Consider the following 24,710-nt stretch of genomic DNA (forward strand, 5'->3'; position numbering starts at 1 on the left):
TGCATCAAGCCTACAATTTCTGACTGAGCTAGACGATCTACTAGAAAGCCATCCAATTTTGATTTAAAAAAATTAAGTGAGGAGACTCTGTGACAGCCCTGGTAAAATGATACAGTGAGTAATTACGCTCACTGGTAAAAATTTGCACTTTGTTTATAATTTGAATGGGTCTAGCTTCAACATCCAGCCACTGGAACTTGATTTGACTATATTATATTAAAGACTCCTTTACTCTCAGTTATACTCTGCCCATATAATTATTTCTAGACCATGAGGAAGTTGCCTCCAACTTCTCTAATAAGCTCAGTCTATTTAGCTTGTCTCTTACTGCAAGGCAGGTTTTCCATACTTCAAATGATTTGTAGCTCTTTTTTAACCCTTTCCAATTTTTCCAACATCTTAAGTACGGACACCAGAACTGCACTTAGGATTCCAATAATAGCCTCACATATCCAGTATACAAAGCGATGTCAGTTCCATTTTATATTGCTATGTGATATTTCTGTGTTTGCACAGCCAAGGATTTCATTAGCCTTCTTAGCCACAGAATTGTACTGACAACATATGTTCAGTTACTTATGCATCATGATATCTATGTCCTTTTCAGAGACATTGCGTTCTAGGATGCAGTTCACAATCCTTTAAATAAATGTGAACTCTATATTTTGTTCCTAAATGTATGTTTCTGCATTAGATATTAAAAGGCATGTTGTTTTAATGAACCCATTTTACCAAATTATCTGTTCTCATTACTTACCCAGTCTGTGTCATATGCACATTTTTACCAGCAATTTTACATTTTCTTCCAGGCACAGAATAGGAATGAGCCAAAAACAGAGCCTTACGGGACCACACCAGGAATACCCATATCTGATGATTCCCCATTAATAATTACTTTGAGATCTGCATATTAGCCAGTTTTTATTTCCTTTAATATGTGTTATATTGATTTTATATAGCATTAATTTTGTAATCAGACTATTGTTCAGTACTGGTTCAAATGTTATAAATAAATAAATATAGTGTCAGCTTCTATCAACCAAACCTGTAATCTCACCACAAAACAATATCAAGTTTGACAAGATCTATTTCCAAAAAACCATATTGACTGACATTAGTTATGCTTCAATTTCTTAATTCTATACTAATTGCATCCAATATCAGTCATTCCATTATTCTGTTCTGGATTAACGTCACGCTAACAGGCCAACAGTTGCCCAGGTTGACCAGTTTACATTTTTTCAATATGAGCATGACAGTTTTTTTCCACCTCAGTCCTGTTGAACTTCCTCAGTTTTCCACGAATTATTTAAAAAATAAAACCTCAGCGTCCGTGGTTCAGAGAACTACTTGGACAATTTTTTTTGTAAACTGTAGGGTGCAAGTTAAATAGTCTTGCAGATTTAACAATGCTTTACTTTAATTGGTGCTATTTAAGAACAACTTACTGCTCAATACAAACTATTACTTTATTAGTAATATACTTCTACCCCGATACAACGCTGTCCTCGGGAGCCAAAAAAATCTTACTGCGTTATAGGTGAAACCGTGTTATATACAACTTGCTTTGATCCGCTGAAGTGCGCAGCCCCGCCCCCCGCCCCGAGCGCTGCTTTACCGTGTTCTATCTGAATTCATGTTATATCGGGCCGCGTTATATCGGGGCAGAGGTGTATATGAATTCATCATCCAACTTCTTTCCAAATACAGTCAAATATTTATTGAATCTTTTGCCTTTTCAGTATCATAACTGAAAATTCTACCTTCTCCATGTAGAAATGAACCTATGTCATTGCTAGGATTTACTCTTTTCCTGAATTTAATAAAATTTTAAAATTCTAATTTTTCCTTAATTCTACTGGCTATATGCTGTTCACTGACTACTTAAGCTTCCATTTTCAATTGTCTGCATTTCATAATTTATTGCTGTCAACATTTTTCTATGTTTATATACTACATTTTTGTCACTATTTTCACTTCCCTTATTAGGCAGGATGTTCTGAGGGTTGTTAGTTTTTTTAATCCTAAATAGCCTTCTTAACTGATTACAAAATTGTACTGGTTTAGTTATCTAGCAAACATTATTAAACATTTCTCAATTAAATTTTTTCCTTCAAATCAATTTTGCTGTCATTTTTCAGCTTTGGGAAACTGACATTTTAAAGTGTCAAATATGTTACATTTTTGGATGGTATTCTGTTTGCATCTAAAGAATGTACTCAGATTGTGATTACTGGCACATAGGAAACCACTAGTTTTTAGTTGAGCAATCAATTGTTTTATGTCAAAAAGACATCGAATACTAAATTACTTGAAGTTAAATATAATACTTGGTTAGAAAATATCTATAATTTAGAAGGGAAAAACAGATCTTACCTATAAGTTTCTTATTACACTCCTGGTCCAATATTGCTCCCTGCCCAGGAATGGAGGCAGAAAACTCTGAAGAACTTTAATATGGTATGGCCTAGCCTCTGTATGCAGACAAATCTATTGGTCTGTCACCCTGCATCAGGGACAAGGAAGCAACCCATAATTCAGAATGTTGTGCATAGAGAGGCCATAAACTCCAAAGATGGCTTACTACTGGCAGAATGAGACCTTGAGCATATGTCCTCAAGGCCGAAATCCTACATGATAATGAAGTTTTTCTCTGTTTATATATTATAGACATAAGCTTATGGAACTGTTTTTCCTGTTTTCTAGTCTGATGTGATGGTCTACAATAGACCTCTACTAATACCCCCCTCTTTATTGCTTAGAAAATGATCTCAAGAACATTCCAGGTCCTGTGCTTCTGAGCTGACAATTAATTTACATCAAAGATACCACTACCTGGTTTAGAATGTCATTTCTGCAAACTCTACCCCTCCAAAACAGAGTGTTTGCAGAAATTTTACCATTCTATTCATGTGATTTTTTACCAGGTTTCAGTAATACCAGTTTCTTTTGAAGAATGAGCACTTAACTTTTGTTTATTTCTCAGGCTTCTAGCATTGATATACAGGTAATTAATTTTCTTCTTTTTGTCCCTTCATCAAGGGTTATATGCTTGAGCATTAGCACTATGTTAAGCCCCTTCACTTTTATTGTTAGTATAATACCCTCCTGGGCTAACCTAACTAGACTGTCACTCGGAAGGCTGGTTCGCCTACTACTAAAATGACATGAAAGGGCTCCAATGTTCCTTGACACCAAAACTCTCTACTTCACACCACAAGGTTTACAACTCCATTTCTAATTCACGTCTTTGATAATTTAAAGAGAACTACATTTATAGCTCATTTAGTTTTTAGTGTTTAAATTCGACGTAACTCAACAAGCTACAGTTTACACTTTTAATTTTACCAAGGTTAGCATAAAACAATCACTAATTACAGATCTTTATTCTTTTCCTTTTGTGAATTATAGTATGTTTAAATCTCTTATCATGGAAAAAATGTTCAGTTATAATAGTGCAACTTTACCACAACCTGTGACACGAGAAATACTACTAGTACTTACTTCAGCTGCCCTTCTGCTGTGTCCGGATTGTGCCTGTAGTGAAAGTCGGTGTACGGAGCTAAAATTCGCTAAAAAGATAGAAATACACATGTAAATGTATTCTCCTGACAAATTAAAGATCCTTCTCCACCCCCACCTCTGAAGTCCCTCAATTTATGTCCAATTTATGCTTTTAATTATCCATTTAAAGTTTTTAAAATAACGTGTTTCACTTAAAATGGACTTTTATAGTAGAGAATAAAATTTGAAGTGAAAAGTAAAATACTTTGATTTAATTATTCATGTCACTAATTAGTAGCAAAATAACCAAAACAAGCTTTTACGCCACTCCACTCTCAGGAAGAAATTATTAGCCTGCATGGCACTGTTTCCCCACTTGTCAGAGACAGCTTTCAGTTACTAGTGAGAGTTGTAGTAAATTCTACACTGTGTTCACAAAAAGGACACATTAGTCAAGCCAGAATAAGCAGCTATATCCATGAGCACGAAGTATCTGCCTAATTCTCATTTCAAAACTCAGTGATACTGAATTATATTAACATTTATGACATAAATCAGCATCTGATTTATCAATTTATTCTTGTACAGCTAAATACACCTCTACCCTGAGGTAACGCGAGCCAAAAAAATCTCACCGCCTTATAGGTGAGACTGCGTTATATCAGGTTTGGTCCAGTACGCCGTGCCAGACTGGACCGGCTTCCCTAGCGGTGATTTAAAGGGTCCAGTGCTCCAGCCACTGTGGGGAGCCTCGGGCTCTTTAAATCACTGCCGGAGCTCCAGCAGCGGGGTTTGGGTAGGGATTTAAAGGTCCCAGGGCTCCCCACAGCAGCTGGAGCCTCTGGCCCTTTAAATCACCGCCCGAGCCTGGCTGCCAGCTGCTGTGGGGAGCCCTGGTCCCTTTAAATCACCGCCAGAGCTCTGGCAGCGGGGATTTAAAGGGCTCGGGGCTCCACACGAATTTGGATATAACACGGTAAAGCAGCGGGGCTCGAGTGGCGCTTTAAAGGGCCCAGGGCTCCCCGCTGCTTTACTGCATTGTATCTGAATACATGTTATATTGGGTCAAGTTCTATCTGAGTAGAGGTGTATATTCCTCTCCTTGTCCATAGAAGCAAAACCAGAAGGCTCATATAGTAAATGTGCACTAGCACATATTTTGAAGTGGTAAAGTAAATTCAAAAACGTATCAATTTCTCTCATTACAGAGCAAACGGCTCTTTTCCTATAAGCTGGAACAACTGATTACAGATTTGAGATGAGCTCATTCTCAGAATGAAGCCCTCAATTACTATACAATAAATTACACCAGATACTGTGGTCCACTTCCATTTTTTTCCTATTTTGAAATGGTACTGCATTTTGCATGTGACAAGTTACCCATTCTTCAGGATTTCAAAATAAATATAATTTAATAACATATTTAAGACTGGAAAAGAAAACGAAATTACTACCTCTAATTCAACATCTGCTCGTACATATTGTCGAGTCTTTGGATGATTAAGCAGGTGCAAAACTGTAGTTATGAGAGCCTCATTTATTCGGCTTAATTGACAATCAATCACATTTTTCAAGATGGTACTTAGTCCACCCCGAAGAGCTACCACCTCTGGATTCTGAAGTGCTAAAATAGGAGAAAAACATGTCAATTGAACAATTCAAACTAAAGGAAAAATATAGCAATATAGTAACTGCCATATGGGATCAGAACCTTGATCCATCTAGTCCAGTACCTTGTCCCCAACAGTGACCACCCCACAGATGCTTCAGAGAAAAGTGCAAGAAACCCTACAGTAGGCAGCTGTGGGGTAATTGGTTGCCCATGAAGGTTTCATCCTAATCCCTAATAGTTAGAGATTGGATTAAATCTTAATCAAAAAGTTTTATCTCCCTTCCAATACTCTGTTAGAATTAACTATTTAAACCCTGGATATTCTTATCCATATAAATCGCTGAAGCCTCTTTGAATCTTGCTTACTATGGCTAACATTGGAATATATAGTGGCATTATTTATAAACTTGCAGCAAGAAATCAGGAGTACAACTCATTATATTTGAGATTAATTTATCAAAGAGCTGTTTATAAACTTTCCTGTGAATGCTATCAGATGGTAGTGGTCATAAAGAGCTTTTAATTAAGTCATCAGCTGCTGACATTTTGTAATATTTCATCATCATAAATATTGGCAAGAGTCAGTCACTACACAGTGATTCTTGACAAAGATGAACACGCACAAGAGTACATGGAAATTTCACTACAGGTACAGTGTTTTTGCAATAGAATGGATTTACACTGCAGTATAGATGTTGTATATGTAGCAAAAACAGGACAGTTTCTACTTTTTTAAATCTAAAATTTAAATCTTGAAAACAACAGTTACACTTATTTCCCATCAGTTGATGTTAACATGTAATGACCACAATAAAACTGTTCTACACTAATTCTAGAAAGCATGGTGGATGCAACATAGGTCACATTGTCCAAATCAAGGGTCAGCAACCTTTCAGAAGTAGTGTGCCGAGTCTTCATTTATTCACTCTAATTTAAGGTTTTGCGTGTCAGTAATACATTTTAATGTTTTTAGAAGGTCTCTTTCTATAAGTCTATAATATATAACTAAACTATTGTGTATGTAAAGTAAATAAGGTTTTTAAAATGTTTAAGAAGCTTCATTTAAAATTAAATTAAAATGCAGACCCCGCCCCGGACCGGTGGTCAGGATCCAGGCAGTGCGAATGCCACTGAAAATCAGTTTGTGCGCCGCCTTTAGCATGCGCGCCATAGGTTGCCTACCCTTGTCTAAATGATCTCTGTGAAAAGACTTACTTTTTGTTGTCAGCAAATTTCTAAATATTATTACCAATTTTAAAACTTTTCACGCAAATTAAATATTATAGTTTAATATCTGACTGCCATGCATATTAACTTGAGTAATAAATGTGGGGATTAACACATTAAAAAGATATGGCCAGCTTAAATACTTGCACTTTTCTCTGAAAATACTGTCATCTATTATTATTAGATGTAACAATCACCATTACTATAACTGAAAAGTACTTGAGAAAACATTTTGCAGTTTCATTTGCACATTTGACAGTGCCAGGTAATTTTCAGTTTCAATTATTATTGCCAGTTTGTGTGGGTCTTTTACACAGCAGCTGAGATAGGGGAAACTTTTTTTTAATATTATTACTATTTTTAATAGCAAAGGCTAATTGTAAAAAACACAAAAAATGGCAAAGAGCTCATGGCTAGGATAAAACTGTCAATTTCTTTGTTTGTTTGTTTTTTAAACAGACTAGATTTTAAATTGACTTTTTTGACAACTAAAAATATTCACTAGATTTGTGACATTTTCACAAAAAGCCCACACTTTAATATGATTATCTGCTTTACAAATTCCCTACTATATATTCAATTACTTGGGGAAAAAGCCTACAAAGGAAAGGATCCTTTAAAGATTTGATGAGTTGATGCTTTGTGTTGAATTTGTTAATTGTTTCAACATTCTCACCTAGTTCACAGATAATGGCAATACAAGCTCGAACCATTCTGTCTCTCTCCTGAAGGCCATCATTTCCAACTGCTATCAATGAATTAGTAATAGAGCTAGGGAACAAGGAAGCATTCACAGTGATCATCTGCCAAAAGAACAAAAACCATAAAAGGATGAGCAATTTCTAGGTTGCCACATGCACACTCACACCCAGAATCCTGTGTATAATATGATATAGCCAAACATATAGCCCCTTATATTACCTGCTGATATCACAAATCCTCAAGACTACTGCCTTCTGCTCTTGAGCTTCTTGGCTGACCATTTTGTTTTTCTGTCTTATTTCTCCCTGTTTTTTTAGTTTCTGCACATGGGCATTAAAAGAACGGGAGGGGAGGTTGTTCCAAATGGTAAAGCAGGAAGGGTAAGAGCGATTACTAGCCTACTCAGAACTTCTGCAGGAGCCTCTGTTAAACTTTACTGACAGGGAGAGAGGGGTATGTACTGTAGTATCTTAGGACTTGTTTACACTACAATTTTTTCGACAAAAGTCAAGTTATTTTGACAAAACAGAGGAGGCGTACAAACTGCAATGTTTCAGAGGGGTAGCCGTGTTACTCTGGATCTGTAAAAAGCAATAAAGAGTCCTGTGGCACCTTAAAGACTAACAGATGTATTGAAGCATAAGCTTTCGTGGGTGAATGCCCACTTCGTCAGACACGTGGTGGAAATTTCCAGAGGCAGGTATAAATATGCAGGCAAGAATCAGTCTGGAGATAAGGAGGTTAGTTCTATCAGGGAGGATGAGGCCCTCTTCTAGCAGTTGAGGGGTGAACACCAAGGGAGGAAACTGCTTTTGTAGCTGGCTAGCCGTTCACAGTCTTTGTTTAATCCTGAGCTGATGGTGTCAAATTTGCAAATGAACTGAAGCTCAGCAGTTTCTTTTCGAAGTCTGGTCCTGAAGTTTTTTTGCTATAGGATGGTTACCTTAAAATTTGCTAATATGTGGCCAGGAAGTGTTCTCCTACAGGTTTTTGTATATTGTCATTCCGAATATCTGACTTGTATCCATATATCCTTTTACACAGGGACTGTCCAGTTTGGCCGACGTACATATCGGAGTGGCATTGCTGGCACATGACGACGCATATAACATTAGTGCAGGTGAATGAACTGGTGACATTGAAGCTGATCTGGTTAGGTCCTGTGATGGTGGTGTTGGTGTAGATATGTGGACAGAGTTGGCATCAAGGTTTGTTGCATGGATTGGTCCTGAGTTAGAGTTGCTATGGTGTAGTGTGTGGTTACTGGTGAGAATATGCTTAAGGTTGGCGGGTTGTCTCTGGGCGAGGACTGGCCTGCCTCCCAAGGTCCGTGAAAGCGAGGGATCATGGTCCAGGATGGGTTGTAGATCACTGATGTGTTGGAGAGGTTTAAGCTGAGGACTGTAAGTGATGGCCAATGGACTGCGATGCTTCTTCTACTGACAAAATACTCCTGCTTTGCCAACAAAATAAAATCACCTCGATGAGAGGCGTAGAGTTTTTTGCAGCAAAGTTATATTGACTAAGTGTCAGTGTAGACACGACGCTTGATTATATCACTCTAAATAGCCTCCAGGAGGTGTCTCACAATGCCCATCATGACCACTTTGGTCAGTGGCTCAAATTCCACTGTCCTGCACTAGGTACACAGGCATCCATCCCTCCCCCTTTAAACGCATGGGAATTACTGAAATTCCACTTCCTGTTTGCTGGATGTGAATAGCTCACATCGCATCTTCTTAGCTGACCATGGTGGCTCCATGCAGCAAACACTCCTGCTTTGAGCACACTCGAGTTGCTGGATCTGCTGGCACTGTGGGGACAACAGGCTGTGCAGTCCCAGCTCCGCTGCAGCCATCGGAACTTAGATACCGATGGTCAGATGGCTTGTTAGATACAGATTATGAATAGGACATGCATCAGTGCCATGTGAAGACAAAGGAGCTGAGGCAGGCATACAAGCGAGGCAAACCGTTTCTCCAGTGGTGTGCCATATACCTGATGATTCTATCAGAAGCTGGACACCATCCTCCGCGGTGACCCTACCTCCACGAGCCCTGGGGATACTTCAAACGGAGCTGGAGGCAGTGGGCAGTGGACTCACCCTGAGAACAAAGTCGTGGACAAGGAGGCTGAGCTGGAAGACAATGTGGAGCACACATCAGGGTTGTCCAGTGACGCAGCAAGTCAGGACCTCTTTTCCACACTAGAGGGGTCTAAGCCAGTTGCAGCAGTCTGTCTCTGGTGTGCATGATGCAGTAGAGGAGAGCCCTGATAAGTGATCTTTTTGAGTTGATGCTCCTCAGTCATGTGAGGTAAAGCTGTCCTTTGCTCTATATATTCAAGAAGTGGGTGAAGGGATAGAAATGTACAAGACTAGCTGTGTTTGAGCGTGCTCCACAAATCCTTCTGCGGCTAAGCAGTACAGCACAATAGTGTGTTAAGGCACACCAAGATTTCAGGGGAATTCTAGAGAGAGATTTCTAGGAAACTTTCCTAGAGGTACTCGCCAATCCTCTGCCAAAGATTCCTTTGTTCCACTTTCCCCGCACCAATCGGCGATCACTTGTGCGGGGACCAATGCGGCACAAAGGCAAAGCAGCATAGGAACTGGGTCTGAAGCTGTACGCATGCAGGAGATGCACCCTTGCATCCTTGTTTACCCTCAGGAGTGAGGTATTGGCTTCAGTGATCCCTGCTGTGTAAAATGGTGACAGAATTTACAATATTGGCCCTAGTCTCCTGCAGTGATCCCCTTAAAAAAACACCTAGACCTTTTGCCCCATTTTGAGCTCTCAACTCAATCCCCCTCTCCCCCCTCAGGGAGAACTCATCATCTTTGGGGTGCTTGCCGAGATGTGTGCTTGCCAAGGGACAGAGAGAAAGTAATTAAGACGTTTTAAAAAAGAGGTGTATTTTACTATAATGATTCAGTGCCATGAGTTAACTAACAATCATGCTTCTGGGTATTGTTTCCTGTGCTTCTGCAGATATGGCCTTCAAGGGAACCCCTCACACACCAGCAGAGCACCTCCACTAGATAATCAAGTGACCAAGGCAGAGCAAGGAGGACATGTTCTGAGAGGCGTGCCATCCCTTAGAGGCTGAAAAAAAGACTGCAAGAAGAGAAGAGAGACCCTGAAGGAAAAATATGAAATAGAAAAACAGGACAGAGGACAATGAGGAGTGCATTTTAAAAGACCAGGAACAGATGATAAAAGTGATGCAGAAGCAAACACAGATGCTGAAGTGCCTAATCATTCTCCTGACAGAACACATGCATGCTAGCCCCTCCCTGCAGCTGATACAGAAGTGCTTTCCATGCACTCTCCAAACTCCTCCCACACATTCTTTGCAACTTCCCGGAACATCTGGGAACCCCATTCACTCCACCCTTTCGTACAGCTTCCAAAATGATAGCTGGACACACAGCTATGAGAGCCTACACTACTCTGCACTCTTATCTCCCCTCCCACCAAGTCTTGTTGGTGTTGTTAAACCACTCTTTGTCTCCTACAGACGGTGGTTGCTGCTGGTAGTAATATATAGTAGCAGTGTAATCATTTGCTGACTACAAATCCCAGTCAGGAATCATCACAATTTTTAAGCAAGGTGGCAAGGTAAAGCATGGTAGAGTGCTTTATAGAAAAACATATTACTGATGCTCATTGTCAAAATATTGCTTCAAAACCTCCCTGATTCGAATAGTCCCCCCTCTCCCCCCTCCCCCGGTTGTGCACCTCCAGTAGCCCTGGTATCTGGCTGCTCAAATTCAGCAGCCAGGCAATCCACTTTCAGACCCCACCCAGGGGGAGCTTTTTACCCTTAGCCTCACAAATATTATGGAGTGCACAGCAGGCTGCTAGGACCACAGGAATATTTTGGTCATGTGTGTCTAACCTGCCATAAAGACACCGTCAGTGTACTTTTAATCTGCCAAAGGCACATTCTACAGTCATTCTGCATTAGCTCAGCCTATTGTTGAAGCACGCCTTGCTGCTGTTCAGGTTTTCCATGTAAGGCTTTATAAGCCATAGGAGTAAAGGATATGCTGGGTCTCCCAGGATTAGTATGGGCATCTCAACATTCCCCACCGGAATCTTATGATCTGGAAAGAAAGTTCCTGCTTTTCGTACAGGCCAGTGTTACTGAAGATACATGTGTCATGCACCTTCCTGATCCATACCACATTAATGTCAGTGAAACATCCACCGTGATCCACAAGCGCCTGCAATACCATAGAGAAGTACCCCTTTCTATTGATGTAGTTCATTGCAAAATAGGGAAAATTACTTAGGGCCTGATGAAATGCATCCTAGAATACTCAAGGAGCTGACTGAGGAGATATCTGAGCCATTAGCAATTATCTTTGAGAAGTTTTGGAAGACGGGAGAGAATCTAGAAGATGGGCACTATATTTGCCCTCTTCCCGTCTATAAAAAGGGAAATAAGGACAACCCGAGAAGTTACAGACCAGTCAGCTTAACTTCTGTACCTGGAAAGATAATGGAGCAAATAATTAAACAATCAATGTGCAAACATCTAGAAGATAATAAGGTGATAAGTAACAGTCAGAATGGATTTGTAAAGAACAAATACTGTCAAACCAACCTGATAGCTTTCTTTGACAGGGTAACAAGCCTTGTGGATGTGGGGAGGGGGGAGTGGTAGACGTGGTATATCTTGACTTCAGTAAAGTTTTTGATACTTTCTCCCATGACCGTTTCATAAATAAACTAGGGAAATGCAACCTAGATGGAGCTACTATAAGGTGGGTGCAAAACTAGTTGGAAAACCGTTCCCAGAGAGTAGTTAGTGGTTCACAGTCATGCTGGAAGGGCATAATGAGTGTGGTCCCGCAGGGATCAGTTCTGGGTCCAGTTCTGTTCAATATCTTCATCAACGATTTCGATAATGGCATACAGAGTACACTTAAAAAGTCTGTAAACAATACCAAGCTAGGAGAGGTTGTAAGTGCTCTGGAGGATAAGATTAAAAATCAAAATAATCTGGACAAACTGGAGAAATGGTCTGAAGTAAACAGCATGAAACTCAGTAAGCACAAATGCTAAGTACTCCATTTAGGAAGGAACAATCAGTTGCACACCTACAAAATGGGAAATGACTGCCTAGGAAGAAGTACCGCGGAAAGGGATCTGGGGGTCATAGTGGACCACAAGCTAAATATGAGTCAACAGCGTAACACTGTTGTAGAAAAAGCGAACGTCAGTCTGGGCTGTATTAGTAGGAGTGTTGTAAGCAAGATACGAAAAGTAATTCTTCCGCTCTACTCCATTCTGATTAGACCTCAACTGGAGTATTGTGTCCAGTTCTGGGTGCCACATTTCAGGAAAGATGTGGACAAACTGGAGCAAGTCCAGAGAAGAGCAACAAAAATGATTAAAGGTCTAGAAAACATGACCTATGAGGGAAGATTGAAAAAAACTGGGTTTGTTTAGTCTGGAAAAGGGAAGACTGAGAGGGAACACGATAACAGTTTTCAAGTGTGTAAAAGGTTGTTACAAGGAGGAGGAAGAAAAACTGTTTTTCTTAACCTCTGAGGATAATACAAGCAGCAATGGGCTTAAACTGCAGCAAGGGGGGTGTACGTGGGACATTAGGAAACACTTCCTAACTGTCAAGGTGGTTAAGCACTGGAATAAATTGCCCAGGGAGGTTGTGGAATCTCCATCATTGGTGACTTTTAAGAGCAGGTTAGACAAACACCTGTCAGGAATTAGTCCTGCCACAAGTGCAGGGGACTAGACTAGATGACCTTTCAAGATCCCTTCCAGTTCTTTAATTCTATGAAAATAATCTGGGCCAAAATTTGAATGTGTGTACCATCTATCACCGCACCCCAGTTAGGGAATCCCATTGCCGCAAAACCATCCAATATTTCATGCACATTGCCAAGAGTCACAGTCTTCCTTAGCAAGATGGACTTCCCGACACCAAATTGATTTACGACCAACCAGTAGCAGTCTGGATTCACCAGCTTCTACATAGCAGTCTGGATTCACCAGCTTCTTCACCAAGAGGGCAGCTCTCATTTTGGTGTCCTTGAACCGCAGTGCTGGGGCAAGTGCTGAGCAGTTCCTGGAAAGTGGCTTTCCACAACTGAAAACTCTGCAGCCACTGTTCATCATCCTGGACCTGCATAACAATGCAATTCCACCACTCTGTGCTCATTTCCTGAGCCCAAAAGTGACGGTCCTCTGTTTGCAGCTACTCCGTGAATGCCAAAAGTTATCTGGTGTTGTTTCTTTCCATGGCACACAGCAGGTCAGGCAACTCTTGATTCCTGTTCAGACTGGGAGCTCAAGATACACTGCATGAGCATCCAAGATGTGTTCACTGTTATGAATACAACAGTAAAGAACCGTGTAGGATCCATCCTTTCACCCAGAGAAGGCATGCACACAGTAAGCAGGAGCCACCTAAAAATGCTACAAAATGCAGTCGGAAGCCCATGGAATGCTGGGATGGAAAGAACTGCATCATGGGACGTTGAGCCCACACCCACGCTGCACTACGATCCACTCTGCCTTGCCACAACTCCTAGCTGCAGAAGATGGCAAGTAGCACAGTGGGATAGCTATCCACAGTGCACTGCTCTCACTGTCGATGCTAGAGCACCAACTGTAAACATGCTCTGCCAACAGGAGGACCATTGTAATTACATTGCTTGTGCATGTTCATACACCAGTTTTTAACTGTCGGCTTAACTTGCATTGACAAAACTGTGTAGCATAGACAAGGCCTTTCAAGCTACTTCCTTCTTTTAGGACTTAGGAGCTCTGCATGACAGCCACTTGACAGCTACTCAGCCGCTGAACTGCAGGAATGGGCCTCCCATCTTGCGGAGCTACTAAGGCCCATAGGAAGGGAGACTGTGTTGCAAACTGAAGTAGAAAGAGCAGTCAGCAACAGAAGGGACTACAGTACTCCTGGAGTTAGATGGAGGTGGCTACCAAGTGAAGCTCATAAATCCTGCTTTAATTAAGCTGTTCTCCCAAATACTGCAACACAATTCAACTCTGCTATATAATCTGTGGGGCTGTGTCACAAACTTTAGGTCTAACACACTACATAAGTACACAGGGCCTTTTAAATACATATATAGTACTATATGGCAAATAGGGATAGGCAAACTTAAGCTAACTTTAATTAAGAAAATATCTGCTTTATGGTTTGTGGCAAATACAGAAAAGACCTCAATCAGCAAGTAAAAGAATGTTATGAGAAAAATAAGCAATATTGCTTACAATGTGGGAAAGACATACAGTTCAAAAGTAACTGACAATATGAAAGGCTGCAGAAATAAGATACGGGAAAACAGTCTTAAAAGAAACAAGCAAAAGGGCTGTGGAGAAAGGAAGGACTTGGAAGAAGGAAAATAGCAAGGATGAGCAGCTTCAAACTGAGTTTTTGCAAAAGCTTGCAAGTTAGCTGAGGTGTATAAAGAGAGCTATGAATTTTAAGGTTCTTTGTCAGACTCTACCTAATCAGGCTAGGGCAGGGGTTCTCGAACTGGGGGTTGGGACCCCTCAGGGGGTCACGAGGTTATTAAATGGGGGGTTGTGCGCTGTCAACCTCCACCCTAAACCCTGCTTTGCCTCCAGCATTTATAATGGTATTAAATGTATAACAAGTGTTTTTAATATAAGGTGGGGAGTCACACTCGGAGGATTGCTATGTGAAAGGTCACATGTAAAAAAGTTTGAGAGCCACTGCGCTGGGGCATGTCTGAATGAGATGATCATCTTTCAGTGTGGCCAGTTTGTAAGTGTACTGCTCACATGCTAATGAATACTTTGTTACTGTACTGGATACAGTGACTGCTTGTTTTCAGGCAGACAGATATATCTACAGCAATTCTATAAATACCATTTGGCCTTTGGATTTAACAAAGTAATTTATGGTTAAATTAGTGTTGTAGTAATACCTTTCATAAATAATAATTCCAACATTCTAGCAACCATTAAGGGACTTCCACCAACATTAATTTCAGCTGCTCTAAACCCCCAGGGTAAAGTGTAGAGACTTATCCTCTGGAGCCATTATAATTTCTCTCCTAAAGTAAAAATCACCAGCAAAAGAAAAATGGAATGTACCTTGGATACCTATATGGAAAGCTTCTTGGCAAAGCACGGCAGAGATCCATTGAATACCACTGAAATTTTAAAGAATAAGACCACGGGAGACCATTATTAATACTGCCTTCTTAAACAATCCCAAGGTAAAGAAAGCACAGACAAAGGCAGCTGTGTTATAGGGATAGTATTTGGTGGCTAAGGGCACGTCTACACTATAAAATTACGTCGGCTTAATTTAGGTCGACCTTCCATCGCAGTCAATCAGCTGCTGGTGTCCACACTACCCTCCTTCTGCTGTTGGAGCATCTCCTCACCAAGAGTGCTTGCAGTGACTGAAGTGGGGCACTGTGGAAAAATAGCAGCCATGCGGGGCTCACAGCTGGACAGCCCCACAGGGTGACAGCCCTAGCTGTGAGCCCCCCCAGGCACAATTTCATGCTGCTATTGTCTCCTCTCAGAGCAGCTGCACTCTGGGAGCTCTGTGGGGAGCTGGAAGGCCTGGCTCTCAGCATACGGCAGCTGTGTTCAGAGTAGGGAGCCCAGGCAGCAGCCTGGCTGGGAGCAGGGAGCTGGGGGGAGCAGGGCTCCCTGCCAGGAGTGGAGAGCCTGGGTAGCAGTGCCTGGGAATGGGCAGCCGGACTCTAGTTGGAGCCCCCCACCCACCCAAGGGTGACAGCATGAGCTGTGAGCCAGGCATGTGGTTCACAGCAGGGAACCTACCAGCCTTTCTTATCAATTTCACGGCTCCATTTTGGAGCCGTGAAATTGAAAAGAATTTTAGTCAACAGCTGATGTTAAGTAACACAGTGTCTACATGGACACTGCATCACCCTAACTACACCAACATACACCCTACACCTTTTGGGGAACAAGACTATAGTGTAGACAGACACACTTAAGCTGCTTTACACTGACCTAACTCTACAGTGCAGATCAAGCTAGTCTTTGAATTCAAAGTGCACCACCTTGAAGAATGAGCGCAAAAAGCACAAAAATAAGCTCAGAGCCGCTGAGAGAAGTCAGTTGATGAATGTGTCATTTTGGGAGATAAACAAGTGATTTTTAAGGGGAGAGAGTGAGGAGTTAAAAAAGTAGCTTTTGAACAAATGAATGCTGCAAATTTTGGAGGGAACTAAACAGTCGAGGTTTGCAGAAGTGTTAACAATGGAAACAGAAGTGTTAATGGGTATGTTCAAGTGTTAAAAGGTTGATTTAATAATGAAACTAACTTATGGCAATGCAATACAATTCCAGTACACAGTCACGCTCAATGGAAACCTGGTAGTCAAATCATGCAAAGGGCTGGTAAGGTAGTGAGAGTACCCCCACTATACTTTTTCTGCAGTAGCCTTTACAGATGCTCTGAAGGAAAACGGGCCCTTCTCCCAAAGGAATGGTCTGAAAATAATCAATTGTAAATGACTACTGCATGCAGAGAGACAATATCATTTGACTATGGATGATTTAGTCAAAAATCACTGAAAAGGAAATAGGGATTTCTATACAGCTTGACTACTTCCAAATATGCTAAAGGAGACATAACCTACGTACAGTTGTGCAGAAAGATTATTAAGAGCAACATAAGGGGTGCTGATCAGCTCAAATAACAGATTGGGGACAACACTTAGTAAATTAAAACAGAAATACTGCCTGTCAGAAAAAGAAAAATGTAAGTGTAAATAAAGCTTACTAAAGTCACAGATAGCTGCAACACTGAGGAAAATAAGGGAGTGAAAATGAAAGTAAAACAAAATATTGCTAGGATTCAGCAATTAGAGCCCAGGCCCAAAAAGTTATCTTGGGAAAGTTTTTACAGGCAAACCATAAATATAAAAATAAAATTGCAGTTTAGAAATGTGAGCAACTTAAATGTATCATCTGCTCATAAATTGCAATTTGCAAAGGTAAAACCATTTTAAGAAAGAAGGTTCTGAGGCTCAGTTGGTAAGAGTAAGCTGAGCAAATTTAAAGCATTTATTTGGTTTTTCATAATAAACTGTTTACAGGATAGCAATGGACCTCAGAATTTAAAAAAACACCAATCTAAAAAAAGTGTGTGAAATAAATTGTCTTTAAAAAAAAATTCCACTAATCATCTAGCCAAATCTTTCATTCAAAGTTGCAAAGGGGAGATGTTTTGCCAAACACAGGCATCTAGTGTCATGCAGTTTTCTTATTTAGCATTTATAAAAGCATTGAGGTATCCAAGGGGTTAAAGTTCAATATATTTTTAAATGGAGGACCAGAGGACATGGTCAGAACTGTGGCATGGCCAGCCAGAACCAGGATAATGGGGAGAGATCCTTTTTCAGTAATAAAACAGCAGCTAAAAGCATTGCAGGAAAAGAATGAAAAACTAAACAAAGTGCACCTATTAAGAAACAGCAGGGGGAAGGTGCACAAGAGAAGCAATGTTAGGAAGATTGACCCTTAAGGTGGCTCTGAGTAATCAGTCACTTAAAAAGTTTCCATGTACCCTTATTAAAGCATAAAAAGTTACACTTCATGTGGAAATTGATATGGTTAATATAATGCAATAGCAAATAGAAATTAAACTACAAAAGGTATGATTAACTGTGAAGCAAATGTTATTAGGGAGTAAAAATCTATACACTGATGTTTTGTAAGTGGAAAAGAATAACAGTACAAAAACTAAGAAATTGTTTAATAGATTGAAATGTCCCAGATTTAAAACAAATCCCACTAATGGTTTAGGGCTAAACCTATTAAGAAAATGCTGCATAATATGCAGATGATATTCTGGTGCATACTTCTGATAGGGAAAACCATTTAAAACGTACTAGAAATCTGTTTGCAGGAAGTTTCCTTCCTGGAACTAACCCTGCATCCTGGCCAGCAAGCGCCAGAAAAACAAAAGGTTGAACTGATTTTGGAGCTGCCCTTCCCTAACACAGAAAGAGTGCCGCTGTCTCACTGGGCAGGGCAGCCTTTCGTCAGGATTTCTTATCTGACTACACAGCAATCGCTGCACCTCTCTACCAGCTCCTGCAGAAAACTAGCATGGGAACGGACACCTCTCCCTGCAGCATATAAGTTAAAAGAGGCTTTAACAAAAGTTCCAGTTCTTAGCACTCCAAATTATGCAAAACCTTTTGGATTGTTTGTCGCAAACAGGGACACAGCCATTTCAACTGTGTTAATTTAGGACTATCATGACAGAGAAAAACCTATTGCTTATGCTTCCAGGATACTGAATGGAGCTGGAAAGTAGTATACACCATGTGACACATTTTAGATATCTGATGGGATTCAGGGACACAAAACTGCACACTGCTCATACTCCTTTAGTATTTTTTGACACTATATCAACTCTGATTTTACCAGACTAATCCTAGATTGACACGGTGGTCCTTTTTGATGGAAGAGCACCAAATTGAAGTCTGTCATCTTTAACAACCCTCATCTTTGCCTGCAAGACTGTTACTTGTGGTAATCCACGCAAGTATTTTAGAAAAGGGGCCCTCTAACCATTTTATCTCATGTACAGTATATAATTTAAATTCTGAATGGCTTCACTCTGAAGGTCTGACAACACATGTTGATGGATCATCCTATCACCAAAATAGGGACCCCAGTCATAAGAGGCGTGGTTTGGGCACCTTCAGTTCAGGTTGAACACGTGCAGTACAGGTGTAGTACACACCTCAACCCAGTATGCTAAGTGGCTGCTGTAGCAGAGGTATCATCACTCGGTAATAAAAGGACAAGCACCAGCGGGTTAACACGTTCAGACTCTCAGTGCATCTGTGATGCTTTGACAACATATCTCCCTTGCTGGAGTAGGAATTTATTTTGCAGTACAGATGAAAAGCCTTTACACTATTAAGCCATTTTGTTCTGTGTATGGGAACTAGCAAATAAATTGGGTAACTCAGTGGTATATGTGCTTAAGGTAAAAGCTCATTCCAGTCATGGGGAAGTGAGCAGGAAAAACTACAGGGTGGATGAAGCTGCTGTTAGTGGAGCTCCAGTATAGGTCCCACTCATGATTATCCAGTCTGTGGTGTTACCACTTGAGCACAAGCAAAAAACATTGATTTAACAATATTACAAGAATCTGATCCAGAAGTATCTGCTCTTAAACAAAAAAAGTATTATTACATGGGGAGTTAAACCACTTAAATGGTAAACTGCTCCTTGTTGCTCACTGAAGGAGATGATTTACTTTACCTGGTCTGAATTCTACCACAGCTCCCTGACAGAGAAATACTAAGATCTGTGCACGGTGCACCAGTGGGGGACCATCAAAATGCCGATGCCACTTATCAGTGACAGATTAAAGTGGCTGGATTATAAAAAAAATGTTTATAAATCATGTTAATAATTAATTGTCTTATTTGGTGCTAAAAGCAATTCACCAGGGAAAACAAAATATGGATTTATGCAGGCACAGCACCTCAGGATTCCTTGGGAAAGGCTGCAGATTAACCATGCTGGGGAGTTATTCCACACAAGAGGCAGCAGACCAATATCTACTTGTAATTGTTGATGTCTTTACTAAATAGATAGAAGCGTTGCCTATTGGAGAAGTCACCTGCTCCTGTTACAGCAAAACTATTAGCAGAGCATGTCTTTTCCAAGTGGGGAATGATCCAGAGACAGAGACCAGGGAACAACATTCACAGGGAAGGTGATGAAAGATGCTTGCATTATGCTGGGAATAGAACAAAAATTTCACATAATTTTTCAGCCATGTGCTCCTGGCTTGGTGGAAAGCACAAACAGAACAGTCAAAACAACGCTAAAGAAGACTGTGTGTGAATCAGGCAAAGACTGGATGAAATAATTGCCTATGACTCTTCTGACTTTAATGCGAACCCAAAATAAAACCAGTGTGTCTCCTTTTACTGCTATAACAGGCAGAGAAATGAGGCTCCCAGAACATTTGTTCACGGTTCCTGTGCCAACCCTAATGAAGGAAGGGTTGGTCACAGAACAATGGTAAGACAGATGGGGAAAAAAATTACAATTTATGTGTCTAGTGCACAGCAGGATCATGTCAAAAATGAGGGCATACTTTATCTGACAAGCCCAAAATGTAGACTAGCAAGTAGGGGACAGAGTGCTGGTACAGTTAACCTTTGAAAAACACCATTTCCACCACCTAAATTAAGAGGCTCCTACTATATAATACAAAAAAGCTAGTACTGGCACAGTACCTTCAATTTTCCATATGTGTATGTTAGACATGAGGAGCATTATACATGTTTTGTAAATTTTAATCAAATAAGATATTATCAATATGTACTCTTGAGAATCAGAGACAGTAGAAATAAGGGTGGCACAAATACCATACAACAGAGGACAGGGAAAAAAAAAGAAAAAGAATGCCCCAAGGTAGAGGTATGACCCAGTAATGGACTGGCATTATAGTCCCTTAAAGAAGTGCTGTCCAATGATGTTCAATTTATATATATACCTGTGTTGTTCAGCTTGATTTCATTGCATTTGCCAAAAGAATTACGCCCACCAGAGCTTGGCCAATTGTATGGCAAATTATAAAAGACTATTGTAAAGACTTTGTTGATAGACATGCAGAGGTAAAGGCACCCAAATCAATTCAAAAGAGATGCTGACAGAGCCCTATCTGCCAGTGACTTACCAGGGTCATGTAGACCCGGAGCATCAGTCTGAAACCTGGACCTGTTAGACATTAAGACCCTGTGGGAACATGACTGAGCATTCCAATACAAGCTGGCTGCAGACATACTAAACCCAATTGAATGAGCAAAGAACTAGTTAATCAAGAACTTCTGAATGCATATAATATGCGCAGTATAAATATATGGAGATATACCTATCTCATAGAACTGGAAGGGACCCTGACAGGTCATCAAGTGCAGCCCCCTGCCTTCTCTAGCAGGACCAAATACTGATTTTGCCCCAGATCCTTAAGTGGCCCTCTCAAGAATTGAACTCATAACCCTGGGTTTAGCAGGCCAATGCTCAAACCACTGAGCTACCCCTTAACAGTTAATTTATTTAAGGAAGCACAGCTTACAGTAAATTAAAATCAACCAAACCAGTGAGGATCATCAAAGCGGGGCAATAGCCATAACATATCCTGTGTATGGTGGGTATGCACTAGAGAAAAATCAAAGCCACTCATTGATACACAACAAGGTACATTGCCCTCTTTATCCACAGAGAAATTGAAAACTTGGTATGGCAGAGATCATATTGATTGGGATAAGGAGCCCTATATCTCCTTTCCACAATTAACTCCCATGATATTGGACCCATGAAAGGTTTTGGTGGTGGTGGTGGTTTTTTTTTTCTTTTTTTTTGGGGGGGGGGGGGGGGAGGAAGGAAGTTGGTGTTGTTGTTTTACACCATTCAGACTATTCATACCAGTAACTGCAAAATACCAGCTTAGTCAAACCAATTTTAAAATACTACGAAGGCGTACTAGAAGACACTGAAGCCAATAAGGTTTGAGAAGTTTGTTCTCCTTCTCAAATACTGTGGCAAGATAACAACAGGGTCTGAAAAGCCCGGACTTCTCCTGTTGCTTGCACCTAGGGGACACTCACATGTGAAGATATAACATTTTACAGAGTTGCCAGCATGTGGGTTCTCTCTAGGGGAACAATCTCCAAACTTCACGGTACGGTTGAGATGCTGGGGAACTGGTGAAGTATAAGCCACTTATGCTGGGAATGGTAAATGTTGCATGGTGGCTGGAAATAATCACTGTTGGTATGGATCCAAAGATTGTTATTCTGATTGGCCAATGTTTTGTTTCCACACCAAAATTCACCATGGGGATCAATGAAAAGACCTTACATCCCATGCCCATTTTTCATATTGTAACTGAATTACACACTGAAGTCATATTACAGTAGAATGCTTGAAAAGCAGTACCCAAGTTTGGGAATCCTATGCCACCCTTGATCTTGGAACTTAAAATTGTAAATAGACAGGAACAGAGAATTTGGTAGTTAAACTAGTCCTTCCTGGTGGGAACACACATGCAAAGTGAGATTACATCCCTGGTGAAGATGGTCATTCAAAGCTTTGGTAGTTATCAATGTGAATATGATAACTTACTTTGATTTTGTATTTGTCAAGTTTATTAGTTGTACAAAATGTTGCAAAATAAAAAAAATGTCTGAAATGCTTAAGTGTAGTAAAACCCACATGGTGTGTATGGTTTTAAAGGGGGTAATATAGGAATAGTTAATTAAAGTTAGCTTAAGTTTGCTTTAAAAAGTAGTATCTGCTTTATGGTTTGTGGATAGTATGGAAAATACCCCATTCTTTGCCAGACTCTACCTGATCATACTGGAGGAAGGCCAGAATGAGATGGTCATCTCTAGGTCTGGCTTATTTGTAAGTAAACTGATCGCATGCTTATGAATACTTTATTACTGTACTGGGTGTAGTGACTGCTTATTTTTAGGCTGATAGATATGTTTACAGCAATTGTAAATATAATTTGAATTTAATAAAGGAATTTATGATTAAATTAGTGTCATGGTAATATCCTGCATAAATAATAATTCCAGCACTGCACCAAAAGTAGACTGAGGACCCCTCGTAACAGAAGGATATACTTTATAAAGAAGTGCAGTGATGCAACAAGAGAGTCTCAGATGACTATCTAGCCATCACATTTAAGTAAAATGCTCAGATTAAAAAAAACAAAAATCAGCTAGCAGTAAAATTTAGACAATCTCAGCACAGTTAATTCAGCTGATGTTAATTCAAAAGAGCATGGCAAGGAAGTAAGTACATATAAAGTACTCTACAGGGAGCTTTATAGGCTGTTTCATTTTGCCTCCTGCTCTTGAGCTTTCCTCCAGGTTTGCAATGTACTTTGACATTAAAAGGAAACTATCACTTTAATACATTCAATGAACAGCACAACATATTCTTGTAGAGAACAGCATCTTGTTTGTTTGCGCTACTATATTAGGCAAAAAGTTAGCACATTTGTTATTACTACATATATTTTCTATGGTGCCTCTCTATGTAATATCTGGGCCCTATTCACATATATATTTAAATGAGTTGGAATTCGTGGACAGGATGAAATTATCTTGCACAGAGAACCCTTAGGTGCGGAATTTCCTCTGCTGAATATCAGGCAGATCATGAATCTGGCCAATTTTTATACAATTGTATGAGACTCATCTTTCTACTAGTCTGAGAATTTGATCTGAAGAACAAGCCCTTGCTGTGAGCTCTAAGGAAAACAGAGACCTGGTTTTGCCTCAAGATAGCTTATCTCCTAGGGACAGTATGAATTTTGTTTCTTCTTTGAGGAGCCTATACGTAAATATAGTATAATGTGTTCCCAGGAGTCTGTCCTATCAAAAAGATGAATTATGTAGTGAACCAGTTCTATAAAGATACACTATCTTTAAATAGAAAACTCTCCCAATATACACACGGGAACTTCCAATAATTCTTCCATTAAAACCCCATACACCAGGCTTAGTATCCTTCATATTTCTAAAATTTAAAAAAGCAAACAGAACCCCTTTTCTTAATCTTTATTTACTTTACATACATTTCAGGCCTTCTTTAGGTTTCACATAAAGCAGCAAAAAAGTGAACAAGCTTAGTTTGCTTCCTTTGCAGGTCGTTATTCAATGAGAAGTCACTAATGTTACACAGACAGATTTAAACATACAAAACAAGTTTATTTTTGTAAGATGTTTTTAAGAAACTACAGCTTGTCATACCATGATACTCTTACCCGCAAAACAGGAAGCTCTTTAATACCGGACTTTAGAGAAAAACCCCAAATTCCTCAGGCACCCATATACATACTGAGCCTTTCATTTAATGTAATGGTACAAAACAACAAGAATTAATTAGCAATAGTGGGTGGGACTAATCACTTTTACAAAATAGCCCCTCCTGGTCTTGTACTGACAGGATAGGTATTACACTCATTTATCATGTTGGGAGAGTGCAAACACAATCTCTTAAAATTAAGGCTGCTTTACTTCTGGGGTTTCTTTCTGTTTTTAGAAGATGGAAAGGAAAAGATCTTCTGTTAAATAAATCTTCTGTTAAATCGATTTCTAATGTTTTATTGCAGAGTTCAGCTGACATTTACTGTATTTATTTTAATGCAGATATACATAAATTTAGGCCTCTGAAAGATCAGAGATAGGTAAATGAGAGCTTCTTGGAAGCAGCCAGGAGGCGTTGTCAAGAAGAACGCCAAATGTGGAGTCTTAAAAAAAAGCATCTCTCCTTTAAAGAGTAAGGGGTCACATTGAAATTACCTTATCTTGACCTATATCTGTAGGTCTGAAATAGAATAGTCTCCTTTTTGAATTATCCAGGAGAGAAAATGATCCAAGATTCTGTTAGATATGAAGAAGCGTTTTACAGAGCTGCTCTGCAATGCTCTCTTCAGAGACCCAACACTGAAGACAATTTCTACATGAGCTTCAAAGTTCCCAGTGGGAAACTGGCTGCCAGATCTGTTTGGAGATGGCAAGTATCTAGCATGAAAGCCCTCCAACGGGTACAGGCACAGGAGAAAAAGAATGCTTGTGCCAAGGCCAGCCATGAAGCTAAAAGCT

The 24,710-nt window shown here is 40.1% G+C and overlaps 1 protein-coding gene across 1 annotated transcript in view; it reads right to left on the minus strand.

Moving 5' to 3' along the window:
- Positions 1-24,710, minus strand: part of RICTOR (RPTOR independent companion of MTOR complex 2) — a 194,734-nt gene that overhangs the window by 83,614 nt on the left and 86,410 nt on the right. Inside the window, exons 8-10 of the mRNA XM_075067463.1 lie at positions 7,020-7,146; positions 4,959-5,128; positions 3,505-3,572 (exon numbers count right to left, since the gene is read on the minus strand). Coding sequence (XP_074923564.1) covers positions 3,505-3,572; positions 4,959-5,128; positions 7,020-7,146 — 365 coding nt within the window. The remainder of the gene's footprint in view (positions 1-3,504; positions 3,573-4,958; positions 5,129-7,019; positions 7,147-24,710) is intronic.

The sequence above is a fragment of the Chelonoidis abingdonii genome, chromosome 6, assembly GCF_003597395.2.
Source record: "Chelonoidis abingdonii isolate Lonesome George chromosome 6, CheloAbing_2.0, whole genome shotgun sequence".
Classification (NCBI taxonomy): Eukaryota; Metazoa; Chordata; order Testudines; family Testudinidae; genus Chelonoidis; species Chelonoidis abingdonii.